Source organism: Anolis sagrei, chromosome 2 (assembly GCF_037176765.1).
Source record: "Anolis sagrei isolate rAnoSag1 chromosome 2, rAnoSag1.mat, whole genome shotgun sequence".
Lineage (NCBI taxonomy): Eukaryota > Metazoa > Chordata > Lepidosauria > Squamata > Dactyloidae > Anolis > Anolis sagrei.
The window spans coordinates 94,279,444-94,303,101 of record NC_090022.1 but is presented as its reverse complement, the minus strand read 5'-3'; the positions used below and the strand labels follow the sequence as shown (position 1 = coordinate 94,303,101).

The 23,658-nt window shown below is 39.2% G+C and overlaps 1 protein-coding gene across 4 annotated transcripts in view; it reads left to right on the top strand.

Moving 5' to 3' along the window:
* Positions 1 to 23,658, top strand: part of P4HA2 (prolyl 4-hydroxylase subunit alpha 2) — a 50,063-nt gene that overhangs the window by 14,265 nt on the left and 12,140 nt on the right. For all 4 annotated transcript variants that reach the window (XM_060765235.2, XM_060765234.2, XM_060765237.2 and 1 more), the window contains exons 2-10: positions 6,287 to 6,386; positions 8,981 to 9,077; positions 11,181 to 11,332; positions 14,465 to 14,602; positions 15,533 to 15,772; positions 16,942 to 17,141; positions 18,449 to 18,625; positions 22,677 to 22,747; positions 23,162 to 23,261. In XM_060765235.2, the coding sequence (XP_060621218.2) occupies positions 6,305 to 6,386; positions 8,981 to 9,077; positions 11,181 to 11,332; positions 14,465 to 14,602; positions 15,533 to 15,772; positions 16,942 to 17,141; positions 18,449 to 18,625; positions 22,677 to 22,747; positions 23,162 to 23,261 (1,257 nt within the window). In that variant the 5' untranslated portion in view covers positions 6,287 to 6,304. The remainder of the gene's footprint in view (positions 1 to 6,286; positions 6,387 to 8,980; positions 9,078 to 11,180; positions 11,333 to 14,464; positions 14,603 to 15,532; positions 15,773 to 16,941; positions 17,142 to 18,448; positions 18,626 to 22,676; positions 22,748 to 23,161; positions 23,262 to 23,658) is intronic.

Sequence of the window (23,658 nt, the reverse complement as noted above, 5' to 3'; positions counted from 1 at the left end):
TCTAGACAAGTCAGTATGGCCCAGCTTACCTGTCTGAACACATCTCCCTCTATGTCCCACCTCGGAACTTAAGATTGTCTGGGGAAGCCCCACTCTCGGTCCCACCCTCTTCGCAAGTGCATTTGACAGGGACAAGGGACAGGGCCTTCTTGGTTATTATCATGTAGCTTTGATTTGGATAATAATAATGTTTTAAATGTGTTTTAATCTAACATTTTATCTTTTGTATAATGTTATACGTAATGTGCTGTATGTTGTTGGCATTGAATTGTTGCCATTGTAAGCGGCCCTGACTCCCGCTTCGTGGGGTTGAGAAGGACAAGGTAGAAATGTTGGAAATAAATAAATAAATAAAGATCTGGGGAAAAATTCAGTCTGTTGGATGGGGTTATATACCACTTAAAAATACAGCTTTTGACTTTGTGGGTCTTTCTGGATTCAGCCCTGACCCTGAAAGCCTAGATTTCCACAGTGGCCAGAATGCTAGTTTGCCAACTATGCCACATGCCTTGGTTATATTCCAATTAAATTACTGAAATACTCTCCATATGGGGCTGCATTTGAAAATGTTCTGGTTCAAAAAGAAGCAGCCAGATTGCTAACTGACTGGTTAAAAGCTTCAGATGATATTGAAAATGTCCCCTGTCCTTCTCATGCACACATTTTTTTGTTTGTTTTTGGGGGGTGGGGGTCGGATAGAAGATACTTTCTTGTAATTCATGACAGTTGCTACTCTTGAGCATGTAACTCACCACAAAGTCACCATGGGCAGTCCTTGTTTGTATCATGTTTTTAATAGAGACTACAAAAAGAACATCAGATACTGTGAACATAACTCTTATTTCAGAGACTTAACGTCTGAACAAAGGCCCGGTCTGATTCATTTGTAAATGAGAATCTGGATGCTGCCTTGCAGAACATAATCTCCCTAGAGACTGCACTGAGTCATAAGCAAGTCAGACATTTAAACTGTGGACAGAAATAACAAATTCTGCAGGTGTGGTTGGGTGCCTATTACTGCAGTTTCTTGTTGAACCCTTTTTCCTACATGCTGAATATTTCTACTTTCTTGGTACCAAGAGTCTTTGAGGAAATGACAGCCTTATGTCTGGAGTAAGTCCTATCTTGTATTTATATATTTTTGGTGCAGTATTAGACATCCAGGCTTCTGAACAGCTTTATATTATAAATGACATACACAGAATTTAAGGGAAAATGATCTCATAATCCAACCTGTCAGAACATGACATTTGCCTCTCTTGACCTCTAGCCATTCCAAGTGAAATGTAGCATAAATGGTCGCTCTGACGCATTTCTCAGCTGTGGAATGTCTGTATTTCTCTGTCCGACTGGAAAGGTTAAAATTGTACTCGTACATTTAGTTATACATTCCAAGCCCCATTTTCTGTTTCCTATGTATGATGAAAGCTCTTGGGAAAACACAAGCTAGATTTTATATCAATATGCATGTCAATTACCTTACTTTACCCAGATTAAATATATTTGCATTGTTGTTGTGTGCCTTCAAGTCATTTCTGATTTGTGGCAAATCTAGAGTGAAACTTTCAAGGGGTTCTCTTGGCAAGATTTGTTCAAAGGGGTTTGCTGCTGCCTTCTTCCAGGTCGGTGAGAGTGTGATTTGGCCAAAGCCATCCAGGGGATTTCTAGGCCCTGCAGAGTCAGAGTCAAACCATTACAGCATGCTGGCTCAGTTCATGTTAATGTTATTCATGTTCATTTAAAAAAAACCATATTCTTATTTGAAGTTGAACAGCTGTGGAAAAAAGGCATGGAATGGTGTGCTGTAAAAATTCCATGACCAGGTGTCTTTGCTCTTCCAAATAAAATCCATCGTTACAATCCAAGTTTAGAAAAAGCTTTCAGATTGTTGATGTTCATAATTCTATGTACAATTGCAAAGCTGGGAAGGATTCAGACCACTGGATGAAGTAAATAATATTTGTTGACTTTGTAGATGCCTACAACTGAAGGAACATGTAAGTGGGGTGGGTGGGTTGCTGTTTTATCCAGAAAATTCAGTGGCTTTACCAAATCATGTGTAATGTCTCCAAGAAAAAAGAACAAGCACTTCGGACAGTCAGACATGGCTTCATATATCCAAATATATGTACCTCCGGAATTCTGCTGGCTTGTGCCCTATTGCTGCTATATCGTTTATTGTGGTTTTACTCTTGGCAGACCTCTCTTTGGCACTTGTCACTCGGCTTTACAAAATTCTCATATTACCTGTGAATTACTTTAAGAGTGGAATCGGTTTTATTAGTGTGCACTCTCTCCCTCTCTCTGTACTAAATGAGCTCAAATTACGTGGCATTGAGCAAATAATACAGGATGATATCATTTAGGAAACCGCTTTTTATGAACTAGCAAGCAGTTCATGATTACTGTAGGAAGAAATGTGTGTGAATCTCTGGACTAGTGCCAGCTGGATGGGGAGAGAAAAGCAGAAAGCAGAGAGCTGACATAAAGCATTTCAGCACACAGGCCTGGTGTGACGGGGACACACAGCTCTCCTTACGAACGCATTGGGCACCTGGACACTTGGAATGATAGGCAAAACAGCAGCATTTCATTGCAGTGCCCTCCATGGGGACTTGACCACCATGGGGAGAAAGGTGGGGTATAAATAACTTAATAATAATAATAATAATAATAATAATAATAATAATAATAATGGTCCATCCTCTCAGAAATCGCTTCCATATATAAAGTGCTTAGTGATGTCACTTCTGGAAGAAAGTGCTTCCCCTTTGCTTGTGATGAGTCAGTGGTTCAATTCCTTAGGAGTACAAGACAACAATTCTTGTGTTTCCATATTAAACAAAAGTTGGAATACATATACCAGTGAAAACAGTATGTGAAGGACTTTTGTGGCATCTTGGAGACTAATTGAGAAAGTGGAATTGGTAGCATATGCTTTCATAGTCTAGGAGCAGAATGAATGCAGATGGACACAAATTTAACTGCAATTGCTAATGTTATGGAATCATGGGAGTTGTAGTTTTCCAAGTTTTTTTAGCCTACTTTGGCAAAGAATGCTGGTGCCTCACCAAACTACAAACCCCAAGATTCTTTATCATTCGACCATGGCAGTTACAGCGGTGTCAAGTGTAGCTGTGCCGTAGGTGTACTTTCTCAGATTTAATTTATGAAAGCTTATATTTATGTTTTCTTCACGGGTTCAGACTATATTGAAAATAGTTGCTCTGCTAGAACAGATGCATAAGCTTTCCTCAAATGCATCTGGGAAAATAGATTTATGCATGCTGCTGGCAGTATCTTTGCATGCTGCTGGCAAGCTACTGGGATTGACTCTGTTGGAGCCCATCAAATTACGCAGGGCTACTTCTAGCGGTGCTTTATTGGGCTCTGTGCTGGCAGTGTGGTGGCAGTACACTAAGAAAGAGCCCTGAGGAGTTGGGGGATTACCCATCTCCTCATTGAAGAAGCCAGGGACAGCACGAAAACATCAAGGGATGGCACAAACCACAATGTCAAGGAGACCTAGCTGGGCATTGTCCCATGGTTTTGCACACTGTCTCCTGCCATCCCAGGCTTCTAGAACTCCTTGTGATGAGGACCTTAGTTTACAAAAGCCTATGCTATCAACTTAGTTTTCTTAGGATATCACCATATGGAGGTTGAGAAGCCAGAGAACAACGGGGGAAACCATGGAGCAGCAGAAGTCTTTGTCCCCTTACCATTGGTAGTTGTGGGATCCCATCCCACGGTGCTTCCCTGCTGTCCCCGGCTTCCTCCCATATCCTCCCCAACTTCTTGGTGCTGCCAGCATGCTACCGGCATGGAGCCCCACCAGAAGTAGCCCTGCATTATTTGATGGGCTCCAGTGGACTCCATGCCCGCAGTGCCAAGAAGCGAAGAAAAACATCCATGTGATGAAGTCATTAGTCAGTCTCTTAGTAGAATTATAGAATCATTGAGTTGGAAGAGACCTCATGGGCTATCCAGTCCAACCCCATGTTAAGAAGCAGAAAAATTATACTACAAGATCCTTTTGCATTTTGGTATTTCAGACTGTGTCTTTGAATTCTACCCCCATAGTAGAGGCGGACGAGCACAATGCAATGCAGGGTAGCAAAGATGCTCTCCTTGAACTGCAACATAGCTGTCGGCTGCTGTACATCTCATTTTGATCCTTGTCTGAAGCAGCAAAATCACTTAGGGTATTTAAGGAGCAACAGAATGAAACTGGGCAGCTGTCAATGCCAGATGCTAACAGGATGGGATGAAATGCTCTTTAGTCTAAATAGCAAATAGGTATCTAACAAAGTTCTCTCCTTTACTGACAGCAGGAATGGTCCAGCAAATGCAAGAGTATGCCTACATGCCTGTATGTTGTTCTGTGTCTCATTCTTAGGATCATTTTATGCATTATGTTAAAGAAGCATCTATGTTTGCATTTTTAGTCAATACAAAACGAAACATCATCTTGGCACAGTCATTAATGTAACATATTTTGATAATGTACATTACAGGTGTTGGAATCCTGACCTAGATTAAGAATCAGAATGGGGCATATGATGATGGCATCCACCTCTATTTTTCCTTTCCATCTAAATCTGAGGAAGTTATTTTAGTTCTGAACCAGTGCCTGGTGTCAGTAATGAGCTGGATGAGGGTGAATAAAATGAAGCTTAATCTATGCAGAGTAGAGCTGCTCAATGTCATTTCAAAAGTGGATCAGAGAATAGGGATTCAGCTTACGCTAAATGAGGTTACACTGTTGCTGAAGATTCAGTTTTGCAGTTTGAATATATTCATGGATTCAGTCACCAAACTGGATGGATGCCCATGTTTTTCTATTGGCCTGGGGGGAGCTTTAATAGCATTTGCAAGGAAGAAACTTGAATATCAAATGTGCCTATTCCTAGAGGGCTAGCTTGTTCATGCTGACAGAGGCATTTTTATATTCCATTCAATACATACATTCTACAGGGAGATGACTTCAATGTCAGGAACTTCGGCTGGTCCAAAATGCATTGGCTCAGTGCCAGTAAAAGGAGCATATGATTCCCTTGTAACAGTACCTTTCATGGCTAGTGGTTTATTTTCAGGCAAATTGACATTTTGGTCATGTAGAAAACCTTCCACAGTGGGAGCCCAGGATACCCGAAGAATTGTATTTTCCCACATGAACTTGCCCAAGTTTTGAGATTTACAAGACAAGCCCAAATAAGTCCCAAACTGCAAAAAATGGCTCATGATTTTGCCTGTCACATTTCCTCTCCCTCAAGGAACATGCTTTTCAATCATTTCTAAAACATTTTGAACATTCTTGCCAGTGCTACTTAGAAATCATGCCAAAAAGCATTTCATATTAGGGTTTCATTACTATACATATAGAAATCAATGTTTCACAACAGTGGTGTTGTGGTTTTTTGTAATCATAAAGGACTTTCCTTTTGCATCATATGACAATATATATAAATAAAAATATGTTCTTAAAATGATTTTACACATTTAAAAATGAATGGTGTTTTAATATGATGACTTGCTTGATTGTGGTCTAATCTTTGAAATATTTTTCTTTATTTAAATTTAGCTGACTTGTAAGCTTATTGGGTTGCATGTTGGGGAAAATGTGGACTATAAAATCAGCAAAATAATAAATGAATTGGCACTCTAACACATAGATTGTAAAATTAAACCTTTAATTTATGTTGCCTAACAATTAAGCGGAGCCCCCAGTGGCGCAATGCATTAAACCACTGAGCTGCTGAACTTGCTGACTGAAAGGTCGGTGGTTCGAATTTGGAGAGTGGGGTGAGCTCATACTGTTAGCCTCAGCTTCTGCCAACCTAGAAATTCGAAAATATGCAAATATGACTGGATCAATAGGTACCACTCTGGCAAGAAGATAAAGGTGCAGTCATGCTGGCAACATGATCTTGGAGGTATGTGTAGACAATGCTGGCTTTTCGACTTAAAAATGGAGATGAGCACCACCCTCTAGAGTCAGACATGACTAGACTTAATGTCAAGGGGAAACCTTTACATTTAACTATTAAGCAGTTGTTGTTTTGGCTAGAAATACATATTTTTTTCAAAGTGCAGGCATGAATATTTAAAGAAAACAGCATTCCATTTCTGTAATGCACCTGGATTATGTCATGTGAAGTTTTTCCTGCTTAGGTAATAATGTGTTGTTGTTTGAAAAGCAATATGAAACTTTACTAGAGATCAGCAAGATTAATCTTTGTCTTTCAGACTTCATTGGTTTTTTCTTCTTCTTGATACCTTGCAGATATTCCATATATTCAAGATGACTCCATGGATTAAGTCATTGCTGTTCACTTGCCTACTCTGCATTGGACCAACACAAGCAGAATTTTTCACGTCTATAGGTACGGAAACACACAGGCCTCTTGGTTAGATCGATGTAACATGATCAATATGATTTTAAGTGGGTTCAGCATGATAAAATTTAAAAAAGGTAAGGATCCCTTTCTCAAAATCCTGTGACCATATTAAAAAGGGATCCTTTAGGATGGGAGCTATCTGGTATCTCATTCAGTTTCCTCTAAATCTTCAAGAGTTATTGCTGTTTTGAACTGCATTTCATTTTTATCCTTTCATAGTCTCACAACATTGTGAATCCCTTCAAAAGGTTTGATTTCATCATTGTGGGTCCTCACTCAAGCAGCAGTGACAGCAATTATTCCATACTGTCATTGTTGCTCTGAGTGGTGGCCTGCCTTCTAAGGATGATGTGCCTTTCAGTACTTAACTATAGCCATTTATAGCAAGCCCACAGTCTGCACCTGAAATCTCCTCTAAATATTACCAAGTGGCCGAGGATGCCAGAATTTGCATTTCTCTGACTGGGGAAGAAGGAAGGAAGGCATAGCTTTTGAGAGCCCAAGGTCACCTCCAGGCCAGCGGAGAACATAAATCTTCCTTCACAAGTGATATTGCACTTTTTTAAAAAAAACCTTCCCATATTAACAAAAGTGTATTGGAAAACTGTGATCACCCAAAGAAATAATGAAACAATTTACTTTATATACTCAAGTAGAGGTCACCTCCATGTATAAGGCAAGGGTAGGTTTGGGGGCCAAAATTATGGAGTATGATATGACCCATGGATAAGTCAAGGTTCATCCTGCAGAGATGGGAAAGCATCAATGCCATCTCAGGACCAGCCACCTCTGGTTCCTTCTGCCATTTTCCCACCCAGGGATTCAAAAGCCCAGAGAGTAGAGATCTGTGTTTTTTTTTTTAGGTTCTCCTGTGATGGCCTAAGCTCTTTTCTACTCAGAAAAGGTGACAGCTCATTTTTTTGATTAGAGTTAAGGTACAGTACTTACACCCACCCATGGATAAGTTGACCAAGTTTTTTGGGTTGATTTTTTGACTAAAATTTCTAGACTTATACATGAGTATTTAGGGTATATCACACAGGAAGAAGTAAAAAGTCAAGTTCTCCAAAGCAAAACGGAGTAGATGCTGGATGCCATTCTCCCCTCCCAAAACTGGAAGCGAGCAGCTGGTCACAAAAACTTTTAGTTTCTGGTCCCAAGCATTTCAGATAAGGGAGACTCAATCTGCTGATTCTGCATTTCAAATGTTACATCGTAACATCTTACCATTTTCATTTTGTTAGTTGCAATGAATAAATATTGGTCAAGGAAGTCCTTTGTTAATATAATGGTGTTTTGTTTGGCTCCTCTGTCTTAGTGAGGTTTAGTAAAATAGCAGATGGAAACAGAAGTGTATATAATAAAATAAGCCATAATGATAAAACAGGAGATTTATTGCAAAAGAGTGCAAGCAAAACTCCAGAATAAGGGGGAGCAATAAATTTGTTTGAACAGGTACTTTAGAGGAAGACAGAGTATCAAATTTGTCTCAGGGCACCCCACTCTCCAAACATCATTTTTATGAGAAGGGAATCCTGGTTAGCATTCAATCACTTATAATCACAGAAAATAGTAGGACTCACATTGCACCATTTCCCCTCTTGTTGGGTTAGAGATGGATACATAAAGCTGGCAGGCCTTGTAAGACGCAGACAGATCCCAAATGAGGCTCAGATTGTGCTTCTAAGCTCAGCTGAGCTCATCACTTCCATGGATGAAATGGGGAAGCAGGAACAAGGAAGAAAGACCATTTCCCAGCGAAGACATTGGGTGGGAACGCTCTAACTAGCACTTCAGCTGGAGATCTGATCATCTGGACCACAGAGGGAACGTGCCCCCTCCCCACTCCCACAGGGTTCCCCACCCCTCTTTTCATTGTGTCTAACTTCTGCTTAGAACCATAGAATTGGAAGAGACCACATAGGCCATCCAGTCCAACCCCCTGCCATGCAGGAAAAGCACAACCAGAGCACTCCCAACTGATGGCAATCCAGCATCTGTTTAAAAGCCTCCAAAGAAGGAGTCTCCACCACATTCCAAAGCAATGTTGAAAAGCTCTTATGGTTATATACTAATTTTCATACATATTAATGAACCAGCTTTTTGTGTCTTTCCCAAAACTGGCAGTATTTGTTAATATCAGAGGATAATAATAATAATAATAATAATAATAATAATAATCCTTTATTTATACCCCGCTAACATCTCCCGAAGGACTCGGTGCGGCTTACAAGAGGCCGAGGCCAGATACAACAATAAAACAGTAGCATAACAAATACAACAATAAATAAACTCATAAAACAAAGCAATAAACATTAAACAATAACACCACGACGCAGATAAAATCTAAGGCCGGGCCAAATGTAATGATTATTTTTTTAAAAAAATGCTGGACATGACCAAGTGAAATGGATAGGTTTTTGGAGATAGGTGCTGTATGCAAATAATCTTAAATCTCTAGTAAAGTGCATTTGGGCTATGATGCTTGGAGTTTCCTATTCTGGGAAGGCACACTGGTAAGGTCGATAACCTGTTGTCTTTAAAATATGTAATAATATTTTGACTTTTTTCCATTGAAGGCCAAATGACAGACCTAATCTATGCAGAAAAAGACTTGGTACAGTCATTAAAAGCTTATATTCAGGAAGAAGAATCTAAGTTGACTAAAATTAAAAGGTAAAGTAAGACATATTTATTTATTGATTTACTTATTCCATTTCAATGTAATGACTTCTTTGCTTTAGCCTGTCACTGCATATGGTTACATCCTATATTTATTTTGATTAAAGCAAATGGATAAGTGCTTACTGCACATTAGATGTGTAGATTGTTCCACTGAAATCGGTGGATTTTAGTGTTTTTAAGGGTCCACTTTGGTAATTGGTGGTTGTTTCAATACAGGCTTTGGGTAGACCACTAATGTTTAAGTAAAGTTTTAGGCCAATATATTATATATCCCTTTTGAATTAATATCTCAAATGAGTATTTAGATTCCTTTCTCTGCTCATCTGCATCACATACTCTAAGATAACAATGGTTGAAATCAACTGTAACTTGTTTCATTCCTCTATTACTCAGCCACAGCAAAAGTCAGTTGGTAAAGCTGTGCTTTAATATGTATTGTCTAGTCTATTTTTTGTTTCTAAATTGGTAGGGTTTTAAATTTTAGATTAGGATTTTCAAAAGGAAAGAAAAACAAGATAGTATTTCTATTTTTATTTTAATTGCTTGCCCTTATCTAAAGGAACTTCCTACATTTCTCCTCTTTCCTTTTCTCTTGATAATAAGAACATCACCTGCATATTGCGTACATTACCTTCAGTGTTTATCCTGTAGTGCAAAAGAAGCTAGAAGCACAAGAGAGAGAGAGCTGTTCTGGGTCCAAGCAAAACTCCAGAATGTTTGGCTGAAGTAATTGATCTTTCCTGACCTGAATGCTGCAGATGTTCTGGAGAGTGTTGGATATGGGATTAGGGGAGTTGTAGTCCTGTACAAATGGAGGCACCAATTTGGAGAAGGTGTCCTAAACTGTAAAATGTGAACTTGGATCACTTATCATGGTGCACTATCTCTCTCCTCTCCCCTTCATGTGATATAGCCCTTGTTTACTTTTGAACCAATGGCCTATAATTGCTAGTGGAAATTTTCTCCCTGTATCACAGATTGCTCTTCATTAAAGATAGATTTCTTCTGGACATGGAAGGCTTAAGTGGTGAATTTGAACCACTTCTCCTACCTCCATACCAGTTAATCCAGCTCTTTGAGGCATGTTGTTTCTTTTTGTATGTTACATTAGATCTACACCCCAAACCTTAACTGCAGTTGGCATTTCCCCCTATTTTTGCTGTCTTTATCACTGTCCTTGTCCCAGGAAGTTTCTCTTTCAGTTTACATTAAAGGAGCTTTTGGCCGAAAAGACCCCAAGAAGGCCAGGCAAACAATGACATGCCTCCACCATATTGGTATTTAATTATTGTTTGGGCATGGTCCAGAAAATGCCCAAAGGATGTCACTCTGAGTAGGCTGTTTTCACTTCCTGTTTTAAAAAAGACTTTTTGGAGGCTAATGGGATCCTCCTGGTTTTGTTTTATTTTAGATGATGATGGTGATAAGGATGATGATGATTATAATGATGATATTTTACTAGAGCCCCAAGGCCCACCTGGTACAACTAATGCAAGACACAGGCTGTTCCTGGGCATTTGGCCAGGAGTTTACGATCAGTACCATAATGCCACTTTGAATAGAAAAAAATGGCTTCTTGTATTTCTTCAAGTGTTCTTTCTCAGCTACGTAATTTAGACAGGAGTAGCCTTTTCAGCTGCTGCTATTTTTACACATCTAGGAGTCAGAGATGCTCACCAATCAACCAGTGATCTAGTAGCTCTTTACTCACCTTCTCCTAATTTCTGTCTTAAATGCAGTGGATGCTACAGCATTCAACTTCATCAGCTGCTGCTTCAATGCAACATCTTAAAAATTATACTTAATTACTAATAATTTACAATTTGAAATTAGAGGTTAAAATGATCTGTTGCATAGTGTTGTGTTTTACAAATTAAAATATTATAACATAAGTGGTAAAATGCAAAAGGAATGGTCATATGCTAACAGCTGTGAATTAAGCACAGCCCAAGGGGGAAAGAGAGGCACAGGATTAGGAAGATAATTAGGGCTTGTAGATTGGCATATCATTATTCATTCATATTAGGTAGATAAAAAATAACAACTGACAAGCATCATTTTCTGCAACTGAAGCATACATCCTTTTCCCCCCAGTTGGGCAGAGAAGATGGAATCCCTAACTACTAAATCCACTTCAGATCCAGAAGGCTATCTTGCACATCCTGTCAATGCCTATAAACTGGTGAAGCGTCTCAACACAGAATGGTTGGAGCTGGAGAACCTGGTTCTTGAGGATGCAACTAAGGGTAAGAACCTTCAGACAACCACTTCAAAGCAATATGCCTTTTTGTCTGCTTCTCTTGCCAACAGACCTTCTCACTTCATCAGCATTAATAAAAAAAAATGTCCTCAAAACTGTAACTAGAATATTGGCTATGATAGATTACCTCTGTGCAGCTGAAAATTATCCTTGGAACGCTTCTGTGAGCCATCCCAAGTCCCTTTGGGGGTATGGTGGCAGAGTACAAATAAATAAATAAATAAATAAATAAATAAATAATCCTTCCTAATTGTTTATTTCCTACATATTTTCACTCTTCCTTTAGATCAGGGTTAGGGAATTTTTGCAGAAATTTTTGGTAGAAGCAATCTTATTATAGCAACAATGTTTTTTGTCAAAGGACAAAGTTGGCCCCAAGTGTTTCTGCCTAAAAATAGTTCCAATTCTAGGCCCTGTTACATTTATGTTGACTGGCTAGAAAATGTTATTTCTGCTGGGTTGTTCACAGAACTCATTCTTGGCAACATGACACATCATCCAAAAGGAGTTATTTTTTAAAAATGAGCTTGTCACCCTTCTCAGAAGGATTTACATATCCGTGAACTAAATAAGTTGTAAATATTTAAGGATTATAATGCCCTGTGTCTTCAAGCAAACAAATGCAAGAATTACTTCAGTTCAGTCTTGTATGTCAAAGTATGGTTTCTGTTTAACTTCTTGGGTGCCTGTTGCTCCTAGGGTACTATTATGTGTATGTGGTGCTTTTTGTCAGGGCCTTGGGCCCATACAATAAACTATTTTGATGAGTCAAAGTATGCCCATTTGGGATTTCAGTAGTAGCAGTTCTCTCCTGCTCTTCCCTCCCTCCAAATCAAAGGCACTTGCATACAGTGCAATTATAATCCCACTTTAACGGCAATCCTGCACAATTCTGGGATTTGAAATTTGAAGTGTGATTAAAGGCATCAGAACTCTCTGATTGGGAATTCTAAGCACATTCCCTAAATTACAAACCCCAGGATCTCATAGGATGATGCCAGGAGAGTTAAAGTGGTATCAGTGTGCTATAATTATGTGCTTTGAAGTCCCCAGTCTTGCAGACTACTGGTAAGTAGCATATTAGAGTGCTGAAGTAGGACCTGGGATCTCCAGGTTCTAACTCCAGATTGATCCAGGAGAGTTACTTTGCCTCCTAGCCTGACCTACCTCACAGGATTGTTGAGGAAGAGGAGATCCAGGTAGGCTACCTTGGAGAAAAGATGGACTATCAGTAGGAACTAGGTAGATAGATAAATAGATAGACAAAAACATAAATGGAGATGCAATAAATCTTTACAAATCTATTTTTACATCATGTGTTTAATTCTGTGACACAGGTTGACATGTGTTGGTTAAATTCTACTATTAAGATGTGAACTTACAATTAATATTTGAAGAACAATGTTTTCTGGTTTTACTTCTTTGAATGTTTTGTGTATAATACTGTTTTTTTTTCCAGAGCAGTTTTTTTTATAAGACAGACTTTAAAAAATGGTTAAGTGTCAAGGAGGAAGTATAGTTTCTCAGAATTCAACCACATATGGTTTTGGGAGAGGTTGTGTGTGTGCTCTTGCTAAAAATGTAGCAGTTTTGAAGTGTGCTTTTTCAGCCAGGACTTGAAGCATATGCTGCAACAGTTTGCCATAAAAATGAACTTGTTGAAGCTTTCAGAGCACAAGAGAAAATCACTTTGTTCACTGACAGAAAAAGACATGCTGAAACACAAGAAAAAGATTTCACTGTACACAATGTTTTGTGTTTCCATTGCTTTTAAGATATTGGCCGTATGTGAAGGGAGTACTTGAAACACAGCCAGGCATATCCCAGGGTCTGTTATGAAACAGCTTGCACTGATCTTTGTCTTCTAAGGCTGATAGACAGTGGAGGAATTGTGGCTGTAGGTTGCTTGCTCGGTCACAGTAATGGGTTGGTTGAAGTTTGAAACTTGACATTTCTTTCCATTCATTTTTCCCCCTTGCTTACCTTTGGATTCATCATAAAGCCTATTCAGTCTGACCTCTTACTACCCGTTTCAGTTTAATGCCCCAAAGTGACCTGAATAACTTACTGTGATCTTGCTTTTGAGTTTCTTGCCCAGCAGTATGTGTTGGGCTACAACTCCTATAGCTCCTCATTGTTGGGACCCCTCTGACCCCACTTAGGATGAAAAATCTGGTCCAGATTTTTCATCAACTGTTTCCATTTTGGTCTGTGTTGAATTTCCCTGATACATGTCAACTGACTTCTGGAAAGCCTTGCTTCTGAAAGCCCTGTATGTGAGGGCTTAGCATGGCTTTTTAGAGTGTCAGGAGAATAATTGGTACTGTACTTTAAAATGCATACATGGCTAAACAATGCATCATGTCTGTAATATGTAATGGTTGGCATTCCTTCCAGTTGAATTTTATAAACTGAGATGATGATATTGAAATTCAGCACTTGTTTTTAATTTGAGGTATTACATCATAGCTGAATAAGTCATACATTTTGCCTCCTTCCTCCTCCTCTTTTACTCCTATTCTCCAACTCACTGACTAGGGCAAATAATTATTCCTTTGGGTCCAAACTGACATTTTTTTTTCATTTTTTTGGTGGGAAAACCAAGGTTCACATCAAACTGGAAACCATAGTTTCAAATGGATTTCCTGCTCTGTTTAGAAGGTGAATTATAGTTTCCCATTTGAGATGTACAGGCAAACCGTGATTCTCCATGTCAGGCAGGAGGGGAGAAAAGGTCGTTCCCAAGCCTAAGACTACATCCAAACTGGGCTTGTTACATATTGAGACCAGTTTCTACCGATGAACTCCACCATGAAATAGCTAGAGGAGATTTTTATTTGCTTGTGGGTACAGGACTTGTCCTCTTGATGCCTTTTTGCATGTTTCACTCAAGGATTTTTAAAAATCTCTTTTGCCAAACGAGAAGAACAATGTATTTTGTATAATTTTAGAAAGCAAAACAAGACCATTGTTTATGTTTTAAATTCCAACTATTTGAATACCACAAGGGATAAGCTGTAGCTTAAACCAGATGGTCCCAATTGTGGATTGGTCTGGAATTGATTATATGCATTTGAGGAGCATGGTGCTAACTGTTTCCATCTTTGTTCAAATAAAGGTTTTATTGCAAATCTCACAGTCCAGCGTCAGTTCTTCCCAAATGAAGAAGATGAGACGGGAGCTGCCAAGGCATTAATGCGCTTGCAAGACACCTACAAGCTGGATCCTGAAACAATTTCAAAAGGAGAATTTCCAGGTGATGGTTGGAAGCTACTTGACAGCTTCAATAAACGTGGTGATCCTTTCTGAGTGTCCTGTTTACTGGTAAACTACAACTGAGTGAGCCATTAGACCTTAAAATTGTTTCCTATGTTGTAGCTCCTCTCCTATGCTGGCCCCATGCTAGTTTTTATTCATTTCCAGATCCGTAGTTAGATAGGTTATCCTTATCAGATATCTAGGAGTTCTACCCCAGAGGTTTCCAAAGCCAAACAGACTCTGCTGCACTTCCCTGCTGAAGGACAGAAGTAGGGGAGATTTGCCCAAAGTCAGCATTGAGCTTTGAAGAGGTGACTGCTCCTCACTTATCTTGCTGAGCTTCCAATGGACTGTAAAAATGTGAATATTTCATCTGGCCTTTCATTTTTCAAATTCAATTTTTAAATTAGCTTCTAATCTCATTTTGAAACAAATTTAAGATGTATTTTATTGTATATCACTTGAGGGGGAGCCCCGGTGGTGCAGTGGGTTAAAGCACTGTGCCGGCAGGACTGAAGACTGACAGGTCGCAGGTTCGAATCCGGGGAGAGGCGGATGAGATATTAGCTCCAGCTCCTCGTGTGGGAACATGAGAGAAGCCTCCCACAAGGATGATAAAACATCAAAAATAATCCAGGCGTCCCCTGGGCAACGTCCTTGCAGATGGCCAATTCTCTCACAACAGGAGCAATTGCTCCTGACACGACCAAAAAAAAAAAAAAACCAACAAAAAAAACTTGAGGCCACTTGTGGACAGGACAGCAATTTATAAATCATATTAGTGTATGAACATTAACCCATGATTTTCTCTTAGGGATGATTCTGTTTTGTCTAAACCCTTTGGAAAAGGAACAATAAAATAAGAGTCATTCCAGATGAATTTAGCATTGAGGAAACTCTTTTAAATGTGTCCTTACCTTCACTGCAGGAACAAAATACAGATCACTCCTGACAGTGGACGACTGCTTTGGCATGGGAAAGACGGCATATAATGATGGAGATTACTACCACACTGTCCTGTGGATGGAGCAGGCGCTGAAGCAACATGACCGGGGCGAAGAGGCAACCATTACGAAAGCCACCATCCTGGATTACCTCAGCTACGCCATTTTCCAGCTTGGTGACATACACAGGGCAGTGGAGCTTACCAGGCGGTTGATCTCCCTTGGTAAGAAGGACATTGTGTATGTATAGATTTCAAATGGCATGGAACATTAGCTGCAACTCAAGCACAGTTCCATTTCATGGCACCTAATGTTTTGCATTTTTGTTACAGTAAATCAGGGATGGGACTAATACAGCTTGTAGTCCTCATATAATTCTTTGTGGAGTTTACTACAATTTCTTGAACTTACTTGAATTTTTCAAAAGCCTTGGCTGACAGTTTTTTTTAAAAAAAACCCACTTCAATGTTTTTTAAAATACCCCACAACCACAACTATATAAGATTACAGAAGGCTGTTTAGAAAGTTCCCCACCCCAGAACAACTACACACACAGAATGGTCTACAAAGTGACTGGAGGCTTTGTCACTTGTCTGGTCACCCAAAATAACAGGTGTGACAATGTTCTCTGTGTTGGAACTCTACCACATCCTGTAGGCCTCACCAAGGTCTTAGATAGGCAGATGGGGTAGCTGGCAGGGAATCACACTGGAGGACCTTGAGATTTTCTAGAGAGGTGTTCTCTCAGGCAAAACAATAATAGCAATTTTTACTCCCCCCCCCCCCCCCGCAAACTTTGTAAGGGTCCTATGCCCCTAACCTCAGCAGTTGTGGAGGGATGGTTTTCCATTCTGAGGCAGTGCACAATTGCATAATGTATTTGTTTTGCTAGGGCTGGAATGTTCTGTTGAGTACTTCACATGAAAATGAATTAACAATTTCTTTCATTTTACAATGTGTGACTCTCTAAAGCAGTGGTTCTTAAACCATGGGTCCTCAGGTGTTTTGGCCTACAACTCCCAGAAATCCCAGCCAGTTTAGCAGCTGTTAGGATTTCTGGGAGTTGAAGGCCAAAACATCAGGGGAACCACAGGTTGAGACCTGCTCTAAAGCAAAGAGATTTTATATGTGGTAAGTACTTGATGGTATCTCTTATAGCTTTGAATCATTTGCTTTGAGCTCTTGCTTATCTTAGTCTGTTTCAAACCAAATCAAGATTGTTATTTGAATAAATTCTGGAGAATCTGGGCTCTGATTTTGTTTTATTTCTTGAAAGTCACCCTGGAGTAATAAACAAGGAAACAATTCTCGCCCAATGCAGGCACTCTTCTCAGAGTGTTGTGAATCTATGACTTCCACTGATTTCCTTCTCCGTCTTTTCCCCCCAATCAAGACCCCAGTCATGAGAGGGCAGGGAGCAACATGCGGTATTTCGAGAAACTGCTGGAGAATGAAAAAAATGAAAAGGCTCTTGGTGATGCCCCAAATGCAACAGAGCCAACAACATATAATGGGATTTATGAAAGGCCTCGGGACTACCTGCCAGAACGTGAGATCTATGAGGCCCTTTGCAGAGGTGAAGGTGTGAAAATGGTGAGAGAGAAGCCCAAAGGCTTACAGCTTCTAACCCTTGTGCTGTACTGTTTCCTGTGAGAATGCATTCCTCAACTAAGTTGGCACAAACTTAACTTTTCCCTTGCTTCCACAAAAAGTGGGAAAAATACCACCAAATATCATTTAGAACAGGGCTTCATAAACTTTTTCACTTGCAACCACTTTCCACGTGAGAAATGTTTACTTGACCCTGGGTATATAGATAAATTAAATAGGTATAAAAACCCAACACTTACTGATAACATATCAGTATTGGCTAAACAGGCTGACTTTCCTTTCTATTAAGTACGGTTGAAGCATTTTCTGTGTAGTCCACTGTAAAAACTATGCAATAGATTTGTGTAAATGTCTACAATGGCCATTCAGTGATGCTCAGAAAACATTTACTGTTGCCAAATTTTTCATGACTTTTCATGACTATTGAGCCAAGGTGGCCCCATCTGGGATCGGGACCCACAGATTAATAAGTGGTGATCTAGAAGACGAGGGAGATGATTTCATTATGATTGTGAGGCTTCCTGGCCCATTTTAGGCCCAGAAGTGCCTTTTCCAAATAGCAACAAGGAGTGATAGGAAGATATAAATGACAATTGCCTCTGCTCTCTCCTCAACAGCTCTCTTGGGACTTCCCAATTATGGCAGAGAGAGCAAAAGTGGTGTTTTTTTAGGCTCTCTCACCACAGAATGAGCTTTGACCATCCAAGAGCTGAGAGAGTTTGAAATGCCCCAATAGAGCCACAAGAGAGAGGGAGTAGAGGTGGGGAAACACCAAAGAGATGCAGTTGCTGCCAGAAGGTTGCAAGAGGGAATGGAGGAGGTTAATGCTTCTGCTTGAGTGAAAGAGTAGTGAGAGGTCCTTTTCAATGCCTGGGTGGGAAAATGGCTGCAGTGAAATATAAAATATATCAGATAATTCCATGAAACAAAGACTAAGGAAACAGAATAAACAACAAAATGCCACATAGCAGCCAAAAATAAATCATGCTGGGACTTAATTAAAAGCAAGATAAGAGTATATATATGTGCACTAAAATAGTTCTTATAAGGGCTGGGAAAATGGAAAAGCTTTTGCTTGTTATTAAAAACACTGTATCTTAAGTGCTAAGTGAGTCCATGGGGTGAGGGCCTTCTATCGATAGGCAAGCCAGTAGCTTAGCAGGTAAGATTTTTACAAACCATCCCTGTGTCCTTTGAACATGTATTTACATGTTAGAAGTTTTCTGTAAACCTTTTCTGAATTAGAATTAACCAACAAAACATTATCATTAATCTGAATCTGTTCACAGACACCTCGAAGACAGAAGAGGTTATTTTGTAGGTACCACAATGGAAACCAAAATCCTCACCTACTTATTGCACCCTTTAAAGAAGAAGATGAGTGGGATAGTCCACACATTGTTAGATACTACGACGTCTTATCTGATGAAGAAATAGAGAAGATTAAGGAGCTGGCCAAACCAAAAGTAAGTAGACTGCTTCTGCCAGTTGATATTATAGTATCTGCACTGGTGATAATGTCTGGTTAACTCTGGGATGAGGAAAATTGTGTCAATTGGTGGCCTGCAGATCACATAACCCTTCACCATTAGCTATTCTTACTAGGGCTGTTGGGAATTCAGCAACACCTGGAGGGCAACATATATGCCACCACTATGTTCGTGAGAAGTTACAGCAGGCCTTGAATCCAGTCTCAAATCACAATTCTGGATATCCATGCTGGTCCATTGAGCATTTCTCCTCAAACCTTCAGCAAAATCAGTACAAATCCCTTGTTTCTCCTTCCTTCCCTCTCTTCTTCTCTCTCTTGTACTCTCATTGTAATTCTTGGATCCAACCACTTGCTCTGTTTTTCATCAACTCTATGGAAGTGAATTATCGTATCTTGGGTGGCATATATGTTACCCTGTTCATGCTCAAAATTCTCTTCCTTTGATTGCAAAACCATATAATGTAAATGTCTGCCAGCTCTTGACTAAATAATATGTGCTTAAATGTTTTATTCATTAGTTTGGGCAGCCTGGCAAGAAACTAGATTGAACAACATTTATATTGGGCTTTTTTATGACAAACTTCTCTTCTTTACTGGCCCCTTTTCTCCTCTCACTGTTCTATAATAGTCCCGATGCTCAATTAATTTGTCTGCTGAGCTCTCTGTATTACAGCTACAAAGCTGTTCTGATTTGAAATAGAAACAGTTGGCATGCTGATGGTTCCCATGTCAGTGAGCATTCAGTCAGCTCCTAGCTTCAGTCTGAACTCTGGAGGAGCTATCAACTGTTTTGGGCTTTGGAGATAAAGTTCAGAATTCTAATGAAGTCCTTTAAAATTGGGACTAAAATCTGGAGCAAATTCACAACCCCACTGAAAAAAGAGTATTCTTGCTGTTTTGACAAAGGAAAAGAGAAGCGTGTACAAGTTCTAATATTGCTGAGCACTGAATCATAATTTATTTTACCTCAATGAGGCTGCCGAGGGAATCCTAGGCTCCCTTTCAGAGAGACCTGCTCTCTTGCAGTGAACTATATTCAACTCCTCATTCTTCATTTTCAAACATGACGTGTCTCAGAATGACAGCGAAAGCATATTCATTGCAGAAGAACCTGGCTGAGTGGTTCTTAGCCTGTGGTCCTTCATATCCTTTGTGCTTCAAAGCAAAGTGCAAAGCCAATGAAGCTAGAGTTTCTAGGAGGCCAAGTACAAAACATCTGGAGGACCAAAGGTTTAGAAGCACTGACCTGGATGATGATTTCTCTTAGCTGCCATACTGCGACTATTCAGGAGTTTATTGTTCATAATATGGAGTCTGGAGTGACTGCATCCCTGCCTCATTATTACTGAACAAATGGTGATGTATAGCATGGGTGGGCAACTGTGTCAGGTCCATGGTGATTTTTATGCACTGAGTTTCTTTGCCACTGCATAGATTACTGAAAAGAAAACAAAACTCCTCAAAGCAGCTGGAAATTTACTTCTGGGTTCCCAAAATTGATATTTTATGGGTTGCTGTGAGTTTTCCAGGCTGTATGGCCATGTTCAGGGAGCATTCTCTCCTGACGTTTCACCCACTTCTATGGCAGGCATCCTCAGAGGTTGTGAGGTATATTGGAAACTAAGCAAGGGAGGTTTATATATCTGTGGAAGATCCAGGTGGGAGAAAGAACTCTTATCTGTTGGAGGCAAGTGTGAATGTTGCAATTAATCACCTTGATTAGCAGCTTCAAGGCCTGACTGATTCCTGCCTGGGGGAATCCTTTGTTGGGAGGTATTAGCTGGCCCGACTGAAGACTGTCAGGTTGCAGGTTCAAATCCAGGGAGAGTGCGGATGAGCTCCCTCTGTCAGCTCCAGCTCTCCATGCGGGGACATGAGAGAAGCATTCCCTGGGCAATATCCTGGCAAATGGCCAATTCTCTCATACCAGAAGCAAGTCACTCCTGACAAACCGGGGGGGGGGGGGGGGGGGGGGGAGAGAAGCTGGCCCTGATTGTTTCAAGTCTGGAATTCCCCTGTTTTCAGGGGATATTTTATGTTATAAAGATGCTTGTAACCTATCTAAAAGGTAATTTATAGCCCCAGATTCTAAAGTTGTTAAAGACCTTAAAACATATTTCAGCATCACATTGCAGCTTTAAGGTCACACTTTCTTCATCCCAGATATAAAGGAGCTAATGAAAATGGAAGAGGAAAATGAAACCTTTTAGAGAACATGAGTTTTCTTTCAGATATTTCTAAATCCATAGTTCTTTGTGTACCAGCCAGTTTCCATGGCTGACATTCTTCTCACTATGCTGTGGTTTCACCTCTATAAACTTAGATATTTTCCTAATGTTTCACCATTACTTCATTCATTAAAAAAACAAACAAACCACTCCCTTCTGCCTAGGTATCAAAGGGTGCTGGGAAAATTTGAAAGGTTTTCCATGCATATGATTAAAAAGGAAGGCATCCCATGCATAGTGTTGTGTGCAAGTGGGAACGTATTTCTTTCTGAGGCATGATAAATGTATGTGTGAAGTTTTGAAGTGAAGACATCATTTTTAGAGTTTTTGAGATTTAGCGTGGTGTTAATCTGAAAGGGGATTTGCTAGGTTTTGAGTAGATGCATTTTATCCAACAATAATATCATTTTTTTAAAATGCTGATTACAATCCTCTTAAAATTTATATATTAGTATACTTTGAAACCACTGGGGTAAAATTTGTAGGGCTGTTTTTATTTAAATGCCATTTTTTATTCATTTATTACTTAAATCGAGTGGATAAAATTTTTATAGAGGAATCGATCTTTTGGCAAGAAAATTAATTGCATCAGATTTACAAAACATGTAGTTTGCCTGTCAAATATGCACAACATCAAGTTGGATGAGATTTTTATTTTCCATCTCTGACTTTCCACTCATGCAGACTCACATTTATGCAAACAGAAAAATTCCCCCACCAGGTTTTTATTGTGATGTTAAAATATGGATTTTCTGGATTCACAATTTGGAATCATCCCTAGACTTTAATGTGAAACAACACAGTGAAAATTACTAGTCAGTTTGGGACTTTAAAGCAGGGGGAAGTTGTGCAGTGATGCTCAGAACTGCTAAACCATTTTTAAGCTGAGCAGAGGGGACTTTCACTCATCATTAATTAATACAAGGCTGTATTTGGAGAAATTATGTCTTGTTAAGGGTGACTGGAGCCCACAGGCAGGAATCATATGGAGAAACTAAGATGACTACAAGCATAATGAGGCATTCAGAATTATATACGGCAAGAAAATCTTTATTGTACAGCTAACATTTAGCACACTGAGTTTCTGGCCATGATTTGTAATAAATACAAGAGCCTGCAAGAGAATAGCAGATGAGTCAGAAATCTGGCATTCAACCCTGCCAAAAGCTATGTGCCAAGACAAGAAAATTAATAGGTGGATTATGAGGCAAATGAAAGGAAACAGAGGAAAACATTCTTAAACATGGAAGTGAAAAAAAACATCATAATGGTTAGACGCAGATTCTAAGGGATTTAGTACATTTTAGCCAAATGTCATTGATTCATATCATAGTACCTTCTAATCAAACATGGTTGAACTATTATGTTCACTCATCTGTCATGAAGGCCTTCTGATGCCCCGTTCTCACCCCAGTCTTTCTTTCTCTGGACACTCGTAGCAGCTTCTGTTTCTAATATGATAAACTAACATTTGTTTTATCTTGAGTTTGGGAGCTTCAAAATCAACAAAATGACATTTGAGTTTGAGGATTTTTTGAGTTAACATGGTTTTGTGCTTTATTTTTTCGAAGGCATCATGATTTAGTTTTCTTCTGATTCGATGTTTTGGCTGCGATAGTTTTAACTTTTTATGGATTGTAAATGTGATTATTATTATTTATATTGTTTTTCCTTGTAAGCATTTCCACACAATTTTCATTTAATTGTAAATGCAAAACAAAAGATGGAGCTTAAGTCATTTCTATGATGCATTCTGTGCTATTTCAGGTATTAAAACTTATATTTCTTTTAATACAGTTGGCAAGGGCTACTGTACGTGACCCCAAAACAGGTGTATTAACTGTTGCCAACTACCGAGTGTCTAAAAGGTAATACAATTCCCTCTTTCTTACAAGTAATTTCCATGTTTTTTTTTAAAATGAAACATGGAAAAATTGGATTTTAGGATTTCTTTTTTTATGCAGCTCTAATACTGAAATATATATATACTTAAATCGTATAATAACTGAAGTTCTGCAAATAAGGAGCTGTTTGAAGTATTTCGCATTTTTGTACATCTGGTTGTTTATTAGCCCATGTTTTGAAATGGTTTTTCATTCTGCTGTTAGATAATATTGAGATTTGGGGTTTCGATTTTTATTATTACATCAGCACCTTTACAAGTAAGTCTATCAGTATTAACCACCAGTCCAAAAGGGTTTACAAATAGGTTAAGAAATAATGTACTTGATTCTCCAACAATCTGAGAGAACTTGCTAAATCTTTGAAACATTTTTCTTCAGTTCCTGGCTTGAAGAAGAGGATGATTTGGTTGTTGCCAAAGTGAATCAGCGAATGGAACACATCACAGGATTAACAGTGAAAACAGCTGAATTATTGCAGGTAAGGACTAAAATACAACATTACCTGTTTCTCCCTCTGCAAATAGTTAAAATTAAAAACAAATAGCTTAAAGCAGTTGCTGTTGTGGTAGGGACGAGAGACAGGGCCTTCTCAGTGGTGGCCCCTTGGCTGTGGAACACCCTGCCTAGGGATATTAGATTGGCCCCCTCCCTCCTGACATTTTGTAAAAAAGTCAAAACCTGGCTCTTTGAACATGCTTTTGGAAATGCAGGATAATAGGTAAATATGGAACTACGGAGCAGTTTAGACAAAGCAATTGGAAAATGAGTTTAATAAGAAGAGACTGATGATCATATGTTTTTAATGGTTTTGTATGTTTTTTAAAATATTATGCTAAATGTTTTTAAACTGTATTTTATGTTTGTTGTGGCATCAA